The sequence below is a fragment of the Mesoplodon bidens genome (genome assembly GCF_964165515.1).
Source record: "Mesoplodon bidens genome assembly, chromosome: 2".
Classification (NCBI taxonomy): Eukaryota; Metazoa; Chordata; class Mammalia; order Artiodactyla; family Ziphiidae; genus Mesoplodon; species Mesoplodon bidens.
In genome coordinates this window covers 73,274,262-73,293,027 of record NC_138177.1, presented here as the reverse complement: position 1 = coordinate 73,293,027, position 18,766 = coordinate 73,274,262, and the positions used below count along the sequence as shown (strand labels likewise).

The window sequence follows — 18,766 nt, the reverse complement described above, 5'->3', positions numbered from 1 at the left end:
ATGGAGCTTATCGTGGCCCTGTTGACTCTGCAGCTGTTATCGCCGCCCGAGGACTTACTTCACACCCGGACAGCTAAGAATAGAGCCGCCTGGGGGCACCGTGCCAAGGGGAGAGGAGGGCGCGGGAGTGAAACCCAGGACCGGGGAAAGGGGAAAGCTACGGGCGTGCGTGCTGGCGGAGCCGGGTCACGCTGGCCGATGGAGCCGCCGGGTTTCATTTCCTCCTTCCTCTTGAGCCGCCAGCCATGCAGGAGAGGTGACAGAGGTGACTCGAGTTCTTCCACCAAGCACTCCTGCGCCCCAATGTCACCTACTTCTTAAGTGAACCCCGCTCCTTCTGGCCTTCTTTCCTCCCTCTCCTTTCCCAAGGCCTCTTCCAGACCCCCTCACACACATTTTGACCGCCCCTCTATCAGCAGGTCACAGAAGACAGATCAAAAGTTGGCGGTTGGGCTTCCCTGGTGGCGCAGTGGTTGAGAGTCCGCCTGCCGATGCAGGGGACACGGGTTCGTGCCCCGGTCCGGGAAGATCCCACATGCCGCGGAGCGGCTGGGTCCGTGAGCCATGGCCGCTGAGCCTGCGCGTCCGGAGCCTGTGCTCCGCAACGGGAGAGGCCACAACAGTGAGAGGCCCGCGTACCGCAAAAAAAAAAAAAAAAAAAAAAAAAAAGTTGGCGGTCAGCGCAGAGGAGGCCCGAGTTTTATTCAGCCATGTTCAGGTTCCCACTCCCATCTCCCACCTGTCCGGGCCAGTCTTCCTGGGAGCCACTGCCTCAGGCTTGTCCCCAGGGGCTCAGATGGGCTTCGCCAGGGCTAAGATGAGTTAGGGGACTTGGTGGGGCCTGTGAGGGAGGCAGCCCACCTGAACGCCCAGCTCACCAGCCCAGAGCAGAGTTGGGGGCAAGGCGGGGGCTGCAGCAGTGAAGAAACCCAGGGAGGCAGTCGGAGCTGGCTGGATGTTCAGCAGGCAACGTGCCCCTACAGGTTGGCGGAAGTGGCTGCCAGGTTCGTGTAAGAGAGAGTGCTGCCACCGTTGCCTGCAGAAACCTAGGTAGGGGGAGAAGGGATCCAGGGTGAGGGGCAGAAGCTTTCCTGGAAGAAGCTTCCTCCCCAAGGCCCCTGGATGGCACCCCGTGGCTGGGGTGAATGGTCCAGGCGCCTGACTAGCTCTCAAAGGGTTAATTTGGAGAGAGCACCTGCTGGTCACCACCGGCAGCCAGGTGACTGTAAACAGGGCCACTCCTCCTCCTCCTCCTCCTCTTCCTCCTCCTCGAGCTCCCCTTCCCTCCCTCCCCTCGGCTCTTATCAGCTCCCCCTGCTTTCCCCTTCTGCCCCTTTTTCCCTCCATTCTCTGCTCCTCCAGCCCAAGGAGGTGTGTGTTTGTCTGTAAAACTGGAAGAAGGAAGTCCCCAGGGGGAGGAAAAATGGGGTCAAGAAAAGGAAACTCCTCTCCCCTCCCCCACTTGGAGTGGCTTTCCAGCCCCAGGTGGCCAAGTAATTATTTACTAGGTCCTGGAGGGAAAGGAAGAAAGAGGGAGGAGGGGTCTGTGCTTCTCCGGAGATTCCCAAGAACCTCCCCCTCACCCGGCACCCAGGCTTACCTGGCTTGGTGAGACTTCTTCCCCAATTCACAGACCCCTCCTCCCCACTAGTCTGTCTCAATCTACCCTCCATTCTTAGGAGACAAGCTGGGGCACAGGTGCTCCTCCCATGAAGGGCTCCCCTGGGCGCAGTGCCCCACTCATTTCGCCTCTGGGCATCCCAGTGAACAGCCCTGGCACCAGTTCAGCAGAGCAGTGAATGCTCTTCTGGGAGTGCTGGTAGTGGGGGCACCCCCTACTGAGGTCCCCCTTCTTCCATGGTCTCTTCCCAAGGCCTTTCCCCCAGAACTCGCCTGACCTCCAACCCCAGCCTTGTCAGGCCCTCACTGCCTACTGTCACTCTCACCTCTTCTAAGTTCTTTGGGCTTTCCCAGCACCCTTTCAGAACCCCTGCCAGCCAAAGCCTCTGCCTCCTTCCGCCATCCTCACCTCCTCAAAGGGGCTCCGTTTGGTACTGCCAGGGGGCACATAGCGCCCATGGGTGTGGTAGGTGGGGTACTCGCTCATAGGATGGTAGGCATCTCGGATTGGAAAGAGGTCCAGCTGCCCATAGTTCGTTTGTCTGCACTGACACACAACCTGGGGAGATAGGAGGTAATGGGGGGCATGGGGGTTCCTTCTAGCAGAGGGACTATGGTCAGGGCTGGGGACTGAGCACTTACCAGGGCAATGAGATAAATGATGGCCAGGGCAACCAGAACACAGGCCAGTACCAGCAGGGCAATGCCCCAGCCAGGCACCCCAGACCCAGACTGGGCAGAGGAAGGAAATGATGCATCACGCACTAAAAGGAAAAGCAGCGGTCAGAGCACTCTCTCAGAGGAGGTGACCCTCCCCTTATTAGTGCCAAGAGGAAAAGCAGGAATCCAGATGCTGGAGAGAGAGAGGGTCCCGGGCAGTGCGGTGTTGGCTGGCAGCTGGGGAAGTGGTCTCACCACTAACTCCACTGATGGTCAGGTTATATTTGACTGCTGCTGCTTCAAGCTGACCAAGCTGTCTCTCCACGTTGTGGGCAGTGGTACCCTCTCGGAAGACCAAAGTTAATTTTATCACCACAGATCCTGGCCTGGTCAGAGAGAAACAGGCAACTCAGCCATGGGTCCCAGCTTCTGGGTCAGCACACCACCCATGCCCCGCAACCACAAGCACACCAGCCCCTCCCACAGTCAAGACAACATCCACCCATCCCACATAGAGTCCACACCCAGAACTGTACCTGAACTCGATGTCTGAGAGGCCCAGAAAATCCTCTTGTTTATAAGTCTGCACAAACTGGGGTGAGAGGGAAAGGACTAAGTTTTGATGCAAGGTCTTCAAAGAGTTCTGAAGGCTGCTTCAGGGAAGCACGGTGGAGGAAAGGCAGCTACTCACCAATACAGAAATGCTTCTCTGCAGCTTCTGGTAGTAGCTGGTGCTGGGATTTTCCAGGGAAGAGTTAAACTGGAGGTTCGTAATGCGAAAAGACAGGAAGAACAGGGAGATCCTAATAGGCAACTGCTGAGAAGTCTTATGATTGGAGGAGGTGGGAGGTACTATGCTCTGGTTAGGGCTGCTGGCAATTGTCCCGGTAGTGTGGCTGGCAGAAATGGTGGGAGTATAAGAGCTGGGAACTGTGGTTGGAGTGCCCTTGCTGGCTTGGGTCATGGTAACCTTAGAAGAGGTGCCCTCGTGTGCTGTAATAACTGATCTTGAGGCAGGACTGGTGGTCGGAGGTGAGGCGCCACTGGTGGCCCGGGGTGAGGTGCCACCGTGGACCGGAGAGGCAGCCGAGCCTGAGGCAGGGCTGGTGCTCGGAGGTGAGGCGCCACTGGTGGCCCGGGGTGAGGTGCCACCGTGGACCGGAGAGGCAGTCGAGCCTGAGGCAGGGCTGGTGCTCGGAGGTGAGGCGCCACTGGTGGCCCAGGGTGAGGTGCCATCGTGGACCGGAGAGGCAGCCGAGCCTGAGGCAGGGCTGGTGCTCGGAGGTGAGGCACCACTGGGCCTGGAGAGTGAGGTGCCATCGTGGACCGGAGAGGCAGCCGAGTCTGAGGCAGGGCTGGTGCTCGGAGGTGAGGCGCCACTGGTGGCCCGGGGTGAGGTGCCATCGTGGACCGGAGAGGCAGCCGAGCCTGAGGCAGGGCTGGTGCTCAGAGGTGAGGCACCACTGGGCCTGGAGGGTGAGGTGCCATCGTGGACCGGAGAGGCAGCCGAGCCTGAGGCAGGGCTGGTGCTCGGAGGTGAGGCGCCACTGGTGGCCCAGGGTGAGGTGCCATCGTGGACCGGAGAGGCAGCCGAGCCTGAGGCAGGGCTGGTGCTCGGAGGTGAGGCACCACTGGGCCTGGAGGGTGAGGTGCCATCGTGGACCGGAGAGGCAGCCGAGCCTGAGGCAGGGCTGGTGCTCAGAGGTGAGGCGCCACTGGTGCCCCGGGGTGAGGTGCCATCGTGGACCGGAGAGGCAGTCGAGCCTGAGGCAGGGCTGGTGCTCAGAGGTGAGGCGCCACTGGTGGCCCGGGGTGAGGTGCCATCGTGGACCGGAGAGGCAGCCGAGCCTGAGGCAGGGCTGGTGCTCAGAGGTGAGGCGCCACTGGTGGCCCGGGGTGAGGTGCCATCGTGGACCCGAGAGGCAGCCGAGCCTGAGGCAGGGCTGGTGCTCAGAGGTGAGGCGCCACTGGGCCTGGAGGGTGAGGTGCCATCGTGGACCGGAGAGGCAGCCGAGCCTGAGGCAGGGCTGGTGCTCAGAGGTGAGGCGCCACTGGGCCTGGAGGGTGAGGTGCCATCGTGGACCGGAGAGGCAGCCGAGCCTGAGGCAGGGCTGGTGCTCAGAGGTGAGGCGCCACTGGTGGCCCAGGGTGAGGTGCCATCGTGGACCCGAGAGGCAGCCGAGCCTGAGGCAGGGCTGGTGCTCAGAGGTGAGGCGCCACTGGACCTGGAGGGTGAGGTGTCACCGTGGACCGGAGAGGCAGCCGAGCCTGAGGCAGAGTTTTGGTTACTCAAAGCCTGTGTACTGCTGTTTGGGGGTGTATCAGAGGCTGTAAGAAAGATTGTTAGTGTAGGGTTGGTGGCAGCTGTCAGAAGTTGAGGTTACAGAGTTGGGTTGGGGGACAAATCAGCACAAGGAGAAAATACATTCTCTGGCATCTGAAGAAGTAATGCCAGGAGGATTTGGGGAGTGGCCCCTAGGTCAGCCCTCCTCCTCCCTACCTGCTGGCAGCCTCCCTCCTTCTTCCCATATCTGTCTGCTCCTGGCTTGTCGGGTTTCTCCACTCCTAAGATTTACCTCTCCTGACTCCACCCCCACCCCCTCCAGACTTCTTTTCAGGACGTTCGCCTGCCCCTGGCACCCACTCTCCTGGGGGGCTGTCTCTTCTCAGCCTGACCTTAGCCTCACTCCTCTATTCTTTATTCTGGCACAGACTGGGCCACCCCTGTCTGCAACTTCTGCCTCTTGGATGCCATCTCCCAGGAAGCAAAACCCACAGAAAGGCTGGGAAGACCCCCTCCCCACCTTGCGCCCCTCACCTGTAAGCACTTGGAATAGCAGCAGCAGGAAGAAGAAAGGGGCCTGGATGTCCGGTGTCATGGTGTTGGCCAAGTGGTGGGGAGGGGGCAGAACAGACTCAGGCAGTGCGCATGAGGTGGAGCAGGCACAGGCGCCTGCTGCTTTATACCGGTCCCCCGCCCGCCCTAGGCTCAGCCAGAGCAGGTGACAGGTGACAAAGCTCCGCCTCCTCCCCCTTTCCTTACCTCCTACCTCTTCCTCTTCCTCTTCCTCCCCAACCATTCCTGGCCCCTCAAATAGGGTACGTGGGCTCCAATCACTCAACCCTCTGACAACCTGTTTGTTTTCCAACTGGCCTCCCCCTTTCACCAACCACTCCCTGGCTCCAGAAGGCGGTGGAGGGAGTCTGGAACCTGACCTGGGTCCCCATGGTCCTATTTTAGCCCCAGGACAACAGACAAGGTGAGAAAAGTAACAGAGAAAGTGGGCTAGGTCAAAGCCGGGAAGCTCATCCTCAGGTCCCCCGCACCATTGCCCCATTCTCCCTGGGTCCCTTGGAGTCCTACTCTGGGGGCTGAGAAGGAAGGGGAAGGCTCGATAATGAGTAAACTAGGTGCTAGTTTTGGACCCCCTCCACCCCACTACTTCCCGGAACAGCCCCACTCTTCTAACCGCTTCCTGTCCCGTTCCACACACGGTTCTACACTGAAACCCACAGTCCAGGCCCCTGCCGGCCTTTCCAGCAGCCTGAGTTCCTTCTTTGACTTTCTCCCGAGAAGGGGAAGGGGGAAGAAATTTCCAGTTAAAGAAATATGAAATCTGGGTTCGGCCGAACCCTAGGGTCTTTGCTTTCCCAGTCCTCCGCCTTGTAGTGGCGGCTCGCTGGCCGGGCTCTCCTGCCCTCTAGCGGTCACCGGGAGCCTCACCGGGCCTGCCCGAGCGGGCTGAGGGGCTACCTCGTCCGGGGAGAGGAGGTTGGGTGGCGCTGCCTAAGTTGGGGCAGAGAGAGGCTGGGGAGGGCAGGCCCGGGCCGGAAGAAGAAGCAGTGGCTTGGACAGAGAAGGGGAGGAACACACTGTACCATCGACGGAGGGGCTGGAGCTTTAGGAGGGGACTCAGGCGCGTGGGGGCGGTGTCTGGAGGAAATGGCGCTAAGTGGGTGGAATCCTGAGTTAACACGGAAGGGGCACCGAGGTATTTGGAGAGGGCAGCGGAATGTGGGAGGGAGAATGGGACAGATTAGTTACGTATTTATGAGGCAGAGAATAGGTGGGGCGACAGAATGGTATTTAGGGGCACGGAACTATCCTTTGCGGAGCAAAGTGGTATTTGGGGCCGGTGGGCACAAGGTGATGGGGGTGGTGCAAAACCATTTGTGAGCGCGCATGATTTGGGAAGACCAAGTGATATTCTGAAGGGCAGAAACACGTGGGACCAAGGAGTATTTGGGGCCACAACGGCGCACATGGAGCTTATCGAGTCCCATCTGGAGGTCCTGGGTTGCGGTCTAGACCGACAGGAGCAATTACGTCCGCATTAGGAAACAATTCTTAGCCCCAAAGAATACAGATTGAGAAATGAATTTTAAGAACGCTTCGGTGCGGCAGGATTGCAGGGAAGCCGGGGAAGAGGAGAAGCACCACAGCTCCCAGACGCGCGTAACTCCGCCGGCTCGGCGCGGCATTGTGCGGCAGCCGGACCTGGGGGCGGGCTCGGGGCCGGAGGGCGTTTACGTCATCGCGCCCGGGCGCGGGCCGGAGGCGGGGAAGCACCCCCACCCGCCGGCTAGAGAAAGGGCGAGTATCTAGGTGGGAGGCCCCAAAACTTCAACCCCTGGCGTTGCCAGGCAATAGCCATTCAGTTCGGTTGCTGGGACACGCGTCACCATGGCGACGGCTCCGCGCCGCGCAGTCTGAGTATTTAAAGAGCAAGCGCGCGCAACGCCCCGGCGTCTGAAAGCGGCCTTCCGGGATATCGCGGTCTCCCCTTCTCCCCTTCTCCCTCCCCTTACCACCCCCTTCACCCTCTTCCGGGCGCCAAGTCTATCTGGCCTCCAAGGTGAACCTAACTCCCCAGCGCGTCCCGGGTTCTCGGGCTGGTCCGGCTTCAGGCGGTGGAGAGCGGGATTCCGGGCCCCGGGCGGGCGGGAGGGACGGGACGCGGTGCAGTGTTGTTCTTTCCCCCGCCAATATTGCACTCGTCCCGGCCTCCGGCCCCCTCGGCCCCCCGGCCTCCCCCTCACCCCGAGCGGGGCAGCCCCAGCCCTCCTGGCTCTCGAACCCGGCTGCTCTAAGATAGACTGGAGTGTCGCCGCTGCCACCGTGAGTAAGTGGGGCTGGGAGGACTTTAGCCATCCTCCGACCACCACCCCATCCTTCACCTAACCTCCGTCCTTCACCTAACCCCCGTCCAGCACCTTCCTCACCGTGCCCCAAACTCAGCCAAATTTCCTCTAGATCTCTAACTTCCATTCTGCTAGTCCTCTCCCCGCCTCAGGTTTTTTCCTGCTCCCCACACTATCCCGGCAAAACCCCTAAAATAAGTAATTGCACTGGCTTAGAAAACAATTGGAACTTTATGGCAACGTGCTGTTGTCTTTCCTGGCGTTAATGCCTGAGAAATACCCCTCAAAAACTTCTCATGTCCTGAACAGTGGGGTCACCACACCTCTGGGGCTGAACTGATGGGTGCCAGAGGAGGTTCTGTGTTTGGCTGAGGGGCTGTAAATTAGACCCCAGGGTCTCCAGGATGGACCCCAAGGCCTGAGGGTCTAAAATCAGGATTCTGAAGCCGGTGGCCACCTCTTCACACTCTTTCCTGGAGCAGCTGCCTCCGGAATGGCTCAAAGTCCTCGGGCACTGTGTCTGAGAAAGGAGATATGATTAAGGTCAGAAGAAGTAACTCCCATGAAGGCAGGAGAGGTCAGGCTGATCTCCGTCTGGAGGCTCACCATTGCATCGATACTGGAGATTGGACCAAATGATGTTTTCTTGGGAGAAGCAGAATACACCAAGACGCCCCCCTCGCATGGATGTGTCAATGATCACCCCAGAATCGGCCACTAGCTGGGAACCCTCATAAAGCTTCACCCTGTCCAGGATAGGGGTGTCCATTGGTGCTAAGGTGCCAGTGGGCACTGTGCCACCATGACCTGGCCCTGTTCATCCCCAACCCCCCTTGGATTCACCAGGCCTGAGAGAGAAGGGAGGTGGGGAAAAGGGAGGAAGGAAAGGGGAGGGAAGGGGGGTGCTTTTCTCAGGCCTGAGGCCCCTGGCTCTTTGTCCAGCCCCCTTTGCATCTCAAAGCACCAGCCGCATTCCAAGCGAGGATTGGGTTGCCATGACGATGAGTACAATGGGCTGGGGGGTGAAGTCACCCGCTTCCCAGGCTCTAGTCCACCCCCCCCATCCCCTGTCCTGGCACCCCGCAGCCCCAGACACCTTAAAGGGGAACCAACCCAAGTCCCTGCACTCTGGGCTCTTGGCCATTGCCCCTCCCTTCCCTGTCATCCCCACCAAATAGGAAATGCAAAGTCGTGGACAGAGTGCTGAACTGAGAAACCTCAGCCTCACTACTAAGAGGTGTGGAGTCTGGGTTTCCATTAGCTCTTCTGTAAATGATGATCCCTTCCAGGTCAGACACTTTGATGAGGCAGGTTCTGGGCTGTACCAGTGATGGGGCTGGATGTGATGTGCCTCTCCACAGACTGGCCTGGGGTTTGGAGGCTCCCAGACGCACCCTCATTTTACAGAGGGGAAAATGGGGCACAGAAAAATAAGGACTTGCCCAACATTGCTTATAGGTCCTCGGCAGCATCAGCACCAGAGCCCAAGCTGCCTGGTGTTAGGAAGAAAGCAGGGCCAGGACAGCCGAGTCTGTGGTGAGAGGGGAGGTAGAGAGAAGTGGTCCCAGTCTGGGCCCAATGGCACCAAGGCACTGAGTAGAGGGGAGGTCACTGGGGAGTCCCAGCTAGAGGTGAAGGAAAGGCTGGGCCTGGGGTCCCTTGGGAGGGCTCAGCCCCTCCCCTCACCGAATGTAGCCAACTTGAGGCCGGTGCAGCAGCTGCCAGCGGTAGGAAGTCTTGTCACGCCAGCCCACATTTCGTGGGTCAGTCCACAGCAGCCGTACCTGATCAGGGGTGTGACCTGTATGCCACAGGGCATTCCTGAGGTGCTCGCCTGGGCCAGACGCTGATGTCACTGCCTAGGGGGCATCGGCAAACACAGTGGGTCAACCCCAGGACCCGACCGAGGGAAGACAGCAGGTTGGTAAGTGCAGGTGGAAAAGGGAGTCAGGAGAATATTCTGGAGCCCCAGGGAGCCAACCTCCAGGCCAGATGTCTGGGTAAGAGGGTTCCCCGTACTCAGGCAGTGGGGGAGGCCCCAGGGTTGGTGGGGGAGCCTTTGGGAAAGGGCCCTGGATTGGGGAATCTGGGCAGCTGCAGGACCTTGAGCTGTAGCCCGGGCTGGGCAACAGCCCGGAAAGGTGTGGCCTGCCAGTAGGTCTGCTCCGTTTGCTTCCACATGACCACGTAGAAGCGGCCGCTGTCTTGATAGCTGAAGAGAAAGCCTGCGTAGTCATCATCAGTCACTGTGTTCACATGGAAGGTGCCTTCAAAGTCCACACCATTGAAGGCTGTATATCCTGGGGGCAGGTGGGTGGGTGGGATCAGAGTCAGGGGCAGCAAAGCTACTGATGCCCATTGTGGGGTGGGGATGGGAAGGGATGCCTGCTAAATGTGTGGCTCCATCCTCTGCCTGTAGGACCCCTCCATTTGGAAGTCATTGAAATTGTTGAATTGGGTGTCCCTTACATACCAACTGCCAGGCCGGGGTCACTGTTCATGGTCTGAACGATTTCCATGCCCTGGTGGTATGCAGTAAAGACAAAAGCCCTGGTCCAGGTGTGCTGCCCTCCTTAGGCCCTGCTTGCTAGTCTGGCCTGACAGCACCCGCCCAGCCCACTGCCCTAGTACCTGGTTGAGCACGACCCAGTTTGGGTCAATCTGAGCATCACCCTCAGGATCCAGGACGACGGTCTGATAGGCCCGAAAATCCGTGAGGGTTACCTCTGCGCTTTCAGGGCACACATCCAGGGGGTCATCCACTGCATCATTGTCAAAATCATCCTCACACACATCACCAACGCCATTGCCTGGGCAGGATGAAGCCAGGTGCTCAGGAAGGCCCTGGCCACTGCCAGTAGCCAACACTACCACCTCTCGGGCCTTGAGATGTTGACCTCTCTCCACCACCCTGCCTTCCCTCACTCCCCAGCAAGGCCTGCCACTTCTCCCTGGGCAAAGCCCATGCCAGCCCAATCCTCTGGGGACTCCAGCCTTACCATCTGAGTCCTTCTGATTGGGATTAGGTACCAGGCGACAGTTATCAGGACCAGGAGGCACGTAATCTGGGACACCATCATTGTCATCGTCCCCATCACACTCATCTCCAAGTCCATCATTGTCTGAGTCCAGCTGGGAGCTGTTGGGCAGCTGTGGGCAATTGTCCTTAGTGTCCTGATGTCCATCGCCATCACTGTCCGGAAAAAGAGGCACCTGATAAAGGCTTTTAAAGGTACCACATCCTTCCCCACTCTTCTGCTTAGGAGTCTCTCTGCGGTTTACCCTCCATTCAGCCAGACCCCTTGCAGTCAGCCAGATGAGGTGAATGTCCAGCAGTGAGAATGGAAGGTAGACTATGGGAATGACCTGCTACTCGATAGTAGTGGAGAGTTAAAGTTAGACCCTAGAGGGAATTGAGAACATACTAGAGGAAAGTAAAGTATCTCCTAACCTTCCATCTCTTGGCCAAAACCCTACCTGTCTTCATTGGTGTCACAGACATCCCCCACCAGGTCGCTGTCTGCATCTGTCTGAGAGAGAGGGACCCATTCTCACCATCTCCTCTTGATAACTCTAAAGAGGGTGACCTGACCACTTCCCATCCAAAGGGCTGGGCTTCATCCACCAGTCGCCCCACCCCTTCCCTGCCCTCTCCATTCCCCTGTACCTGGGTGGGATTGCTCATTTCAGGGCAGCTGTCGCAAGCATCTCCCACCCCGTCCTCATCCCTGTCTGTCTGCAGGGGGTTGGGGACTTTAGGGCAATTGTCCAATCCATTGGGGATGCCTAGAAGATATGCAGGTAACACAAGGTTATCACTAGAACGTATCACTCTGTCTTCTAGGTTGGTGAAAGCCCTGAGCTCTATCTCCCATCCAGAGGACAGCTGGTCAGGAAATCTGCCTGTAGCTTGTCTTATCCTCTTGCCCACTCCCTGCCTAACCCCACACCCTCCCTCACATTCCCACTGACATCTGCCACAGGTAATCTCTCACCCAGGCTGACTTCCCCCAAGCATTGCCCTTCCCAAATTCTCAGCCTCCCCGCTTCATTCCCACCATATCCAAATTCTTAAGAGGTCTCCCAGCCTCCGCCCCCCCCGTCAGCCCCAGGCCTGCACCATCCCCATCCACGTCGTTGTCACAGGCATCCCCTTCCCCATTGCCATCTGTGTCTTTCTGGTCATTGTTGGGAACGTTGGGGCAGTTGTCACAGGCATCACCAAATGAATCTGTATCTGAGTTTTGCTGGTCCTTGTTGGGAAAGAGCCGGCAGTTGTCCTGGGGTGGGAGGGAAAGAGTCAGGCCTCCCTTGAACCACTGGCCACCTCGCACCTTCCTCATCCCTGTACCCTTGTCTACAATCTCCACTCCTGTGATGACCCACCTGCTTGGCTCCGTGCCACCCACCCAACTTCCCTGTGGTCCACCTCATGGTGGGCACCAGGCTTATGGCTCCCTAACGTGGAGTATTAGGGCCCCTCCTCAGGAGCTGCCAGTGGCCAATGGAGAACAGGGTTATGGGACAAGGCAACAGCGTCACAGAGAAGCTGGAAAGGTCAGGACCTCTGGGAGCCACCTCAACATTCTTGATCCCGTCCCCGTCAGCATCATCATCACACTGGTCCCCCACACCGTCGTTATCAGCATCTTCCTGCCCAGAGTTGGGTGTCAAAAGGCAGTTGTCCTAAAGGTCAGGGGGAGGAAATGGATGGATGAGTTCTGTCCTATCCCAGCCTGGGGTGCCCTATCCTGCTCATCGCCCGCCTGCCCCCTGCACCTGCTTGCAGTGTTTGTTGTTGTCCATGCAGGGCAGTGCCTGGTCTGGGTAGCCATCGATGTCCGTGTCGGGTCCACACACATTCCCGTTCCCAGCCCAGCCCACGTTACACTGGGGCAACACAAAGGGTGGGAGTTAGTGGTCTGGGCTGGCTCCCCACACCTCACCCTCTTCAGGCTCTATTTTCACCAACCAGTTTCTGGGCCTGGGCCCACCTCCCTTTCCCATGCAAGCCCCCATACCAGTCCCTAAACATGGTCACACACACACCCCTTTTCTTCCAAGCCCCAGGCCTAGCTCACCGAGCAGGTCACTGCACCATTGCGTTCAAAGAGACAGTGCGCATGGACATGGCAGGGGCTGTGGGTCGGGCTGTGGCAGGTCCGGGCTGGGAAGCAGCCCTGGCTCTGGTTGCCCAAGAAGCCCAAGCGACAGGGACCACACTTGAAAGAACCCTAAGAGTAGGGAGGCAGTGTCTCAGGAAGGAGGGTCAGCCCACCACAACCAGCAACATCCCCATCCCCCGAGGGGTGTAGGAGGGACCCTCACAGCTTAATAGGCCAGGTCCATTACTTATCTCCTTTAGGTTCTCCTCACAACCTTTCAAGGAGGGTAATAGCCCCACTTCTCAAGCGAGGATGCTGGGGCTCAGAAAAGGTAAATAACTTGCTAAAGGCCATGGCTAGTAAGATGCAGAATCAGAATTCCAAACCGGGTCCGTGTTGAACACCTACCACATGTAATGTCCTAGGGAAGGAGGAGGGGAAGCAGGAAATCTGAAGAGGGGGTTGCACATTCCCACCACCCAGACACTCAGGCGTTCAGCTCACCACAGTATTGGTGCAGATGGAGTTTGGGTCGCAGCCACCATTGTTACCATCATTGCATTCATCAATATCGTTGCAGACCTGAAGGGGCAGACTTTGGGTAGAACCAGACCTACGGTGGGTCTCCTCAGATACAGGAGAGAGCACTGGGGTGGCCTTATCTTTGAACATGGACATGAAGCCCAGACCCCAAACCAGTGCAAAGCTGGCAGATGAGCCAGGAGCCTCATCCCATTTATCACAAGGGCTCCACATCCAACCCAGAAGTCCCCCACCCCTGCAAAGCCAAGATCTTTTGTCCACAGACTCTACCCAACCTGACCTGTTTGCTAGCCCGGGCGTAGTCGATGCCCACACCAGACACCCGTGTGCCTTTGTAGCCTCGGGGACAGGCTTCACAGTGGAAGCCAGGCATGGTGTTGACGCAGCTGGAGCCCGGGAAACAGGGGTCCACGTGAGCACACTGGGGACCGGATGAGAAGAGGTCAGGCGCCTGCCTGTGATCCCAGGACCACTGCTCCTGGTCTCCCTGTTTGCAGGCCTCCCCTCCCCAACCTCATTTATGCTCTGATCCCACCCCCAGCCTCCTGTGGGTTCCCTCCTAGCCAGCCCTCTCAAAATGCCCCTGCCACTCTCCCAGCTCCTTCCCTGCGTGGCCCTGCAGTCTTCGTCCCAGACTTGTCTCCCTTCCTTCTCATATGTCTTTTCTGGTCTCCAGCCTCTCCTAAACCCAGGGTTCCTCTGCTTCTGACCGACATGCACCCCACCTTCTTGGGCCTCTCCTAACTCCCTCACCCCAGCTTTCTGTGCCCTTCCAGAAAGGGTCCTCACCCACCTCATTGATGTCTGTGCAGTGGGTGCCGTTGCCCTGTAGGCCAGGGGGGCAGGGCCCACAGCGGTAGCCGGGGTACTCGTACACTTCCATGCAGTCCACGCCTCGGAAGCAGGGGTTGGGGCTGCAGTGGGAACGCTGTTCGTGAAAGCCTGGGCGGGGGGGGGCGGGCACAGTCAGAGTCACCTACAAGTCACCATTTAATTCACCAGAAGTGGAGGCCAAAGCCCTGGGGTGGGGAGCACACTGATGCCACCTGGAGCCCTCCCCTACTCTCCTACTCACCGCACACCTGACACTCCATGATTGTGTTTCGGATCAGGGACATTTCTTTCACCTGGTAGACAGAAGGATGGGGCAGAGTCAGCTCTTGGCATCTGCCACCCCACCCCAGAATCAGCGCCACCCTTCACCAGCCCACTAAACCTGGTCTCGGATGTCATCCCGCAGCTCTACCAGGATCTGGTTGAAGAGGGTGAGTTGGGTGACCAGCGCCTTGGTCTGCTCCCCTGTCAGGGTCCAGGGTGCAGAGAGGCTCAGAACTGGGGCACCAGCCCCATGCCCTCTCTGGGTAATACGCCAGGTGCTGCCACTGCTGCCCACCTATCTTTAAACCCCACCCCATTCCTGGCTGAAAAGGACTTAGTTTCAGGCAGCGGCTCCTCCCCCACATCCTCATGCCCCTTCACCTCAGCGAGGCCTACTCACCTAGGATGGAGTGGAGTGCTTTGGCCACTAGAGAGGACAAGAAAACACAAGAGGGTGGACATGTGAGGAGGGGTCTGGCTGGTAAGGAGGAGGAAGGAGGGAACAGGGACAAAGGGCTGGAGTCTTGGAATAAAGATGTGGTGTCGAATGGTAGGAGGGCAGTGGTGACGCGCAAGCAGCACCTGCTCCTCCACTGGATGAGGGTCCCTCTAAGGGAGCTGCCTCACAGATAGTCGAAACCCAAATCCTCCTGTTCCTAGGCATGGTAGTGGCAGAAGGGATCCAAGTGAGAGGTGACCCGAAGCAGGGCCAGGGCCCCAGTACATTCCATTTCCTCCCTCCCAAGCTTCCACCACAAGAGCTCTTTGAAATATCTGGGAGAAGTGGACATTTTATTTAGGTAAGAGCCTCTGAGCATCCCTGTTAGAGAGACCAGCCAGATGGGCAATGCTTAGGGAAATGGCTGGTAGGTGACAGATGCCAGTGGGAGCTAAAAAAGACTCAAGACGCTTAGCTCAGTCAACGAAGAAAGACCAAGCAGCTAACTTCCTCACCCCCACTCAGAGTTCTTCAGAGTTATACTCTTTTTTTGGATCATTTTATTTTTCTGGCCACGCTGGTAGGTGGGATGACCTTAAAGTAGATTTTTTTGACCCACACCTCCTGCTGGGATGGTATTATTTGGAGATCATAGAGTCAGAGGTGAAGGAGATTTGGGACCACAGAGTCAGAAGCCCCAGGAATAGGTGTGCCGAAAGAACTGCTGTTAAGGGGGAGGGAGGTCAAGAGGATGGGAGGGACCAAAGATCACAGGACCCAGGGTCCAGGATGTCAGCTAACAGAAGTCTGTGTTACCTGCACTGTGGATAGACTCATCCCCCTGGAACGGACACTCACTCAGGGCTCCGACCCGGGCCATGGACCCGCCCAGAATCATTTTCATAGATTCCACGAAGCCCTGGGGGGACAGAAACAGAGTAGGGTGGGAGGACCTACCAATTCTTCCTCCCACCGGTGCAAACTGTTTCACAGACACTCAGGGGGTCCTCCTTTCCTGCTCACCTGCATCCTCAAATAAGCCTTTTGTCCCGTCCTAATCTCCAGCCCACTGACTTCCGCTGGAGGGATGGGGGCCAGGGCCGGAAGGCCAGCATGCTGATCGCCCAGTTTGCAATCCACATAGAGCTGCAGGGCAGGGCTGGGTCTGGACGGACCTCGGAGTCGCAGGAGAGCCGTGTGTGTGCGCCCGTCAGCCAGGCCTGCTTGCTGTAGGTTCACTGCATGGACTTTGCCATCCTCCCGCTGGTACCGCACCAGCACTGCCCAGAAGGGGAGGTCAGTATGTGCGCTGTCCCCCATCCCGTCTCCCAGCTGAGAGACGGGATGGATCAATTCTTCTGAATACCACATCTCTAGGGCTATCATTCCTTATCCAGCTATGTATCTCTCAACACCTTGTACATATTAGGTACAGGAAAAATGTTTTCCAAAGTGATTCAAAGACTAGGACTTTCTTAGTCTTCACTGTCATCAGATCACTCTCTCCCCTGCTAGGGTGGCAGCTAGTTCTGTACCCACTGAACCGTCCCAGTGATCTGAGACAGTTCAGATCCCTGGGACACAGTGATACCACTTCTGGGGCACAGAGACATGCCTCCCCTCCCCCCAGGCATTCCTACATACAACTCCCATTCCTACAGATGCCTCACCCTATTGTTTGGGTGCCTGGCCTCCTGAGGCACCTCCTAAGCGCCAGGTGCCCCTGGTGCCTGGACACAGCCTGATGGGTCCACGGTCCCCACTGGAGCCCAAGGAGAATTAAGAGGGATCTCAGAGTGGGGATGAGGAAGAGTTCTCAAAGGGGTCACCACGGCAGGAAAGGAGATGCCCACCAGTCACCTTTGTTGATCTTGCCCACAACAGAGGCCTCCAGCCATCGTGTGTTGTCTTGGCGAGAGTAGAGGCCGAAGAGGACACCACCCTGCTTGGGGGGCAGGCGGAAGGTGGACAAGAGATAGATGTCCCCAGCAGTGAGCAGGGCTGTCCGTATCTTCTCCACCACAGCTACCATCTGCCGGGACTCGCCCACAGTCAGCAGGTCAATCACTGGTCACGCAGGGATGATCAAGGTCAGACCCCTGTCAAATGCTAAGGCCTGCTCTCTCCTCTGAGCCTTCGGGGGTGGGGCATCCTTCATCACCACCCGATAGTGTTAGTCACCTCCTCGAAATTCAGCCCTTGTCGCCATCAGAGGACAAGGCATTGTGCCTTCCTTACTGCCACTCTGGGAACCAGCAGGCCTGAGGCTCACTTGGAAATACAGAAACAGCACCCCGCAAACTTGAGATGCTCCCACCAGGTGGCGCAAAGGAGTCACTGTGCTGATCCCAGGCAGGAGTAGCACCTGGTGCCCACCGCACAGAAATAGGAAGGCAGTTTCTCTTTACACGGCTGGGTTTGGCTCATTCTACACCCTAGTGCCCCTCCTCCCATCCTGGGGGTTCAGCACGCTTGCTCTGGATGAGAACAGCTGCTCACTGAAGGCTCCGACCCTCCTACTGTCTGGCTCTCTCCTACAGGAACGTAGGACCCAGCTCCCCTGCCTCCTGCGTCCTGGCCAATCTGTGGTTTCCCTTCCAGCCAGCAAAGAATCTGTGCCTGTGTCATCTGCTCCAGCTACCTCTCCCACAGCCACAGGCCCATCCTACCACCAGACCTCCAGGAGGGCCCAGACCTCTCGGTCCCCCCCCCCGATCCCGTTCTTAGGCAGCCAGGAGCCCAGGGGTGAAAGAAGCCACCTTTGAGCTGCTCTCCCAAACCCTGGGGTGCCTGGGGTTGCTCAGACACCAACCCAGCCAGGCAGCCCTAGCTAGCATCCAGCTCCTGAGTCCTCTGCCCTGGCCTCATGCTGACCCTGGCCAGCTCCCACTCACTCCCAGTTGACACCACCTTCTGGTGTCAACTCCTCCCCAAAGGGCCATAACTTCATCAACTCTTCTCTCTGATTCAGTGTCAGGACTCTCCCCTCTACTTTTGCCCACATGCTCCCTGCTATTAGGCTGGGGGCAAATGGGGAGGAGGCAGAGAGGGGGCTAAGAAGATTGGTACAGGCTTACCCTGCAGGTCCTGACTGGCAGATGTGAAAGTGCAAAGGAGGAGAAGAGCCAGGGCCCCCCGAAGTTCCTGCGTCTCCATGCCGCTCAGCCGGCTCACTACCCCTGGCAGGCAGGCGGCTGGGAGGGGAAAAGGCTAGGCGGAGAGCAGGAGCGGGGGGGCGGAGGGACTGGAAGGGGGAGTTGAAGGGGGGGCCGGCAGGCGGTGAGGTGGGGGCTGAAACAAAGAGCTGCCAATCACCCTGGAGGCATACCCAGCTCCGGGAACCAGGGGCACTGGGGAAGAGTCCTGGAGGCCTCCTTGCCTCCTGCCTCTCCCTAATGGTGCTCTCCCCCAGGTGCCTCCCTCTCTCCCGGCATCTCGCTGTTGGGGGCTGCTACCGAGTGCTACTGTTTTCTGGAAGCCACAGTTGGGGAAGGCAGGAACCCTTGGCGGGGCAGTGCCAGACAGTGGGCATTATTCCACAGCTGGCATGAGAAAATTCCAAGGGAGTGGCCGAAACTAGCTCGCTGTAGTGCCCAGGGGATGGCCGCATGGCATGAAGTTTGCTGCTCGGATAGAGCAAGTGCTCTTTATTGGGGTGGGGGGGGCATGACTTGTGCTTGCGCCTCCGTTTTTCCCTCATTCTTAGGAAAACTTCGAGTCTGGAAGCGTCCGCTGGGAACTGGAGGGAGAGTCTAAAACAGTGGTCAGTGAGGTTGAAGAAATCAGGAAAGAGGAAAGGGACACCAAGGACAGGAGTAGACCAAAGGACAGGCCAGGGGCCGGGGGCCAGACTGAGAACACTGGGGGTACCGGCGGACAGGCCGTGACCCGGATGAAGCAGAGGGGCGCCTCTGTTCCCGTTACCAAGGCAACAGCCCGCGAGCCCCACCTCCCCTCCCCCCACTCAGGCCCCAGCCCGGCCTCGCTCCGGCCGCCGCCACCGCCCCTGTTTTGTTTCCATGGCGACAGGAGGCGCGGGGCCGGTTCCAAACATAACGCGCTGTGGAAAACATGCAGCTCGGGGGACCCCCCCACCCCCGCAGCCCCCGCTCAGGGCCGAGCCCTGAGGGGCCCCCGGAGCAGCCCAGACCTCATGCAG

At 58.4% G+C, this 18,766-nt stretch overlaps 2 protein-coding genes across 4 annotated transcripts; both read right to left on the bottom strand.

Moving 5' to 3' along the window:
* Nucleotides 1-670: 670 nt before the first annotated feature.
* Nucleotides 671-5,221, bottom strand: MUC1 (mucin 1, cell surface associated). 2 transcript variants are annotated; one of them, XM_081226495.1, is made up of 7 exons: nucleotides 5,099-5,221; nucleotides 2,972-3,876; nucleotides 2,817-2,872; nucleotides 2,536-2,666; nucleotides 2,263-2,384; nucleotides 2,030-2,179; nucleotides 671-1,046 (listed from the first exon to the last, which is right to left on the bottom strand). In XM_081226495.1, exons 1-7 carry the CDS (start codon nucleotides 5,157-5,159, stop codon nucleotides 978-980), a joined length of 1,494 nt encoding a protein of 497 aa, XP_081082621.1. In that variant the 5' UTR covers nucleotides 5,160-5,221; the 3' UTR covers nucleotides 671-977. The 2 variants fall into 2 exon arrangements, with proteins under 2 accessions (XP_081082621.1, XP_081082620.1); XM_081226494.1 differs by having other exon boundaries at nucleotides 2,972-4,128; nucleotides 5,099-5,209.
* A 2,413-nt stretch (nucleotides 5,222-7,634) lies between these two features.
* THBS3 (thrombospondin 3) lies at nucleotides 7,635-18,327 on the bottom strand. Of its 2 annotated transcripts, XM_081225904.1 has the most exons (23): nucleotides 17,685-18,325; nucleotides 16,468-16,674; nucleotides 15,631-15,887; nucleotides 15,424-15,526; nucleotides 14,569-14,595; nucleotides 14,287-14,369; nucleotides 14,146-14,197; nucleotides 13,864-14,012; nucleotides 13,351-13,491; nucleotides 13,032-13,109; nucleotides 12,504-12,656; nucleotides 12,202-12,312; nucleotides 12,001-12,108; nucleotides 11,543-11,702; nucleotides 11,090-11,208; nucleotides 10,900-10,952; nucleotides 10,422-10,615; nucleotides 10,054-10,232; nucleotides 9,896-9,944; nucleotides 9,526-9,722; nucleotides 9,109-9,281; nucleotides 8,029-8,168; nucleotides 7,635-7,942 (listed from the first exon to the last, which is right to left on the bottom strand). In XM_081225904.1, the coding sequence occupies exons 1-23, from the start codon at nucleotides 17,761-17,763 to the stop codon at nucleotides 7,884-7,886; spliced, it is 2,871 nt and encodes a 956-aa protein (XP_081082030.1). In that variant the 5' UTR covers nucleotides 17,764-18,325; the 3' UTR covers nucleotides 7,635-7,883. The 2 variants fall into 2 exon arrangements, with proteins under 2 accessions (XP_081082030.1, XP_081082031.1); XM_081225905.1 differs by lacking the exon at nucleotides 8,029-8,168 and having other exon boundaries at nucleotides 17,685-18,327.
* Between the last annotated feature and the right edge of the window lie 439 nt (nucleotides 18,328-18,766).

What these genes read in the sequence shown, in the direction of transcription:
- MUC1 (XM_081226494.1), bottom strand. Translation starts at nt 5,159, where the DNA reads ATGACACCGGACATCCAGGCCCCTTTCTTCTTCCTGCTGCTGCTATTC. An exon ending in AGAGAAGCATTTCTGTATTG is followed by an intron (nt 2,873 to 2,971) that starts GTGAGTAGCTGC and finishes CTCTCACCCCAG; the next exon opens with TTTGTGCAGACTTATAAACA. An exon ending in AACGGAGCCCCTTTGAGGAG is followed by an intron (nt 1,047 to 2,029) that starts GTGAGGATGGCG and finishes CCCCCTACCTAG; the next exon opens with GTTTCTGCAGGCAACGGTGG.
- THBS3 (XM_081225904.1), bottom strand. Translation starts at nt 17,763, where the DNA reads ATGGAGACGCAGGAACTTCGGGGGGCCCTGGCTCTTCTCCTCCTTTGC. An exon ending in AAATGAGCAATCCCACCCAG is followed by an intron (nt 10,953 to 11,089) that starts GTACAGGGGAAT and finishes CCTCTCTCTCAG; the next exon opens with ACAGATGCAGACAGCGACCT. An exon ending in CAATCAGAAGGACTCAGATG is followed by an intron (nt 10,233 to 10,421) that starts GTAAGGCTGGAG and finishes CATCCTGCCCAG; the next exon opens with GCAATGGCGTTGGTGATGTG.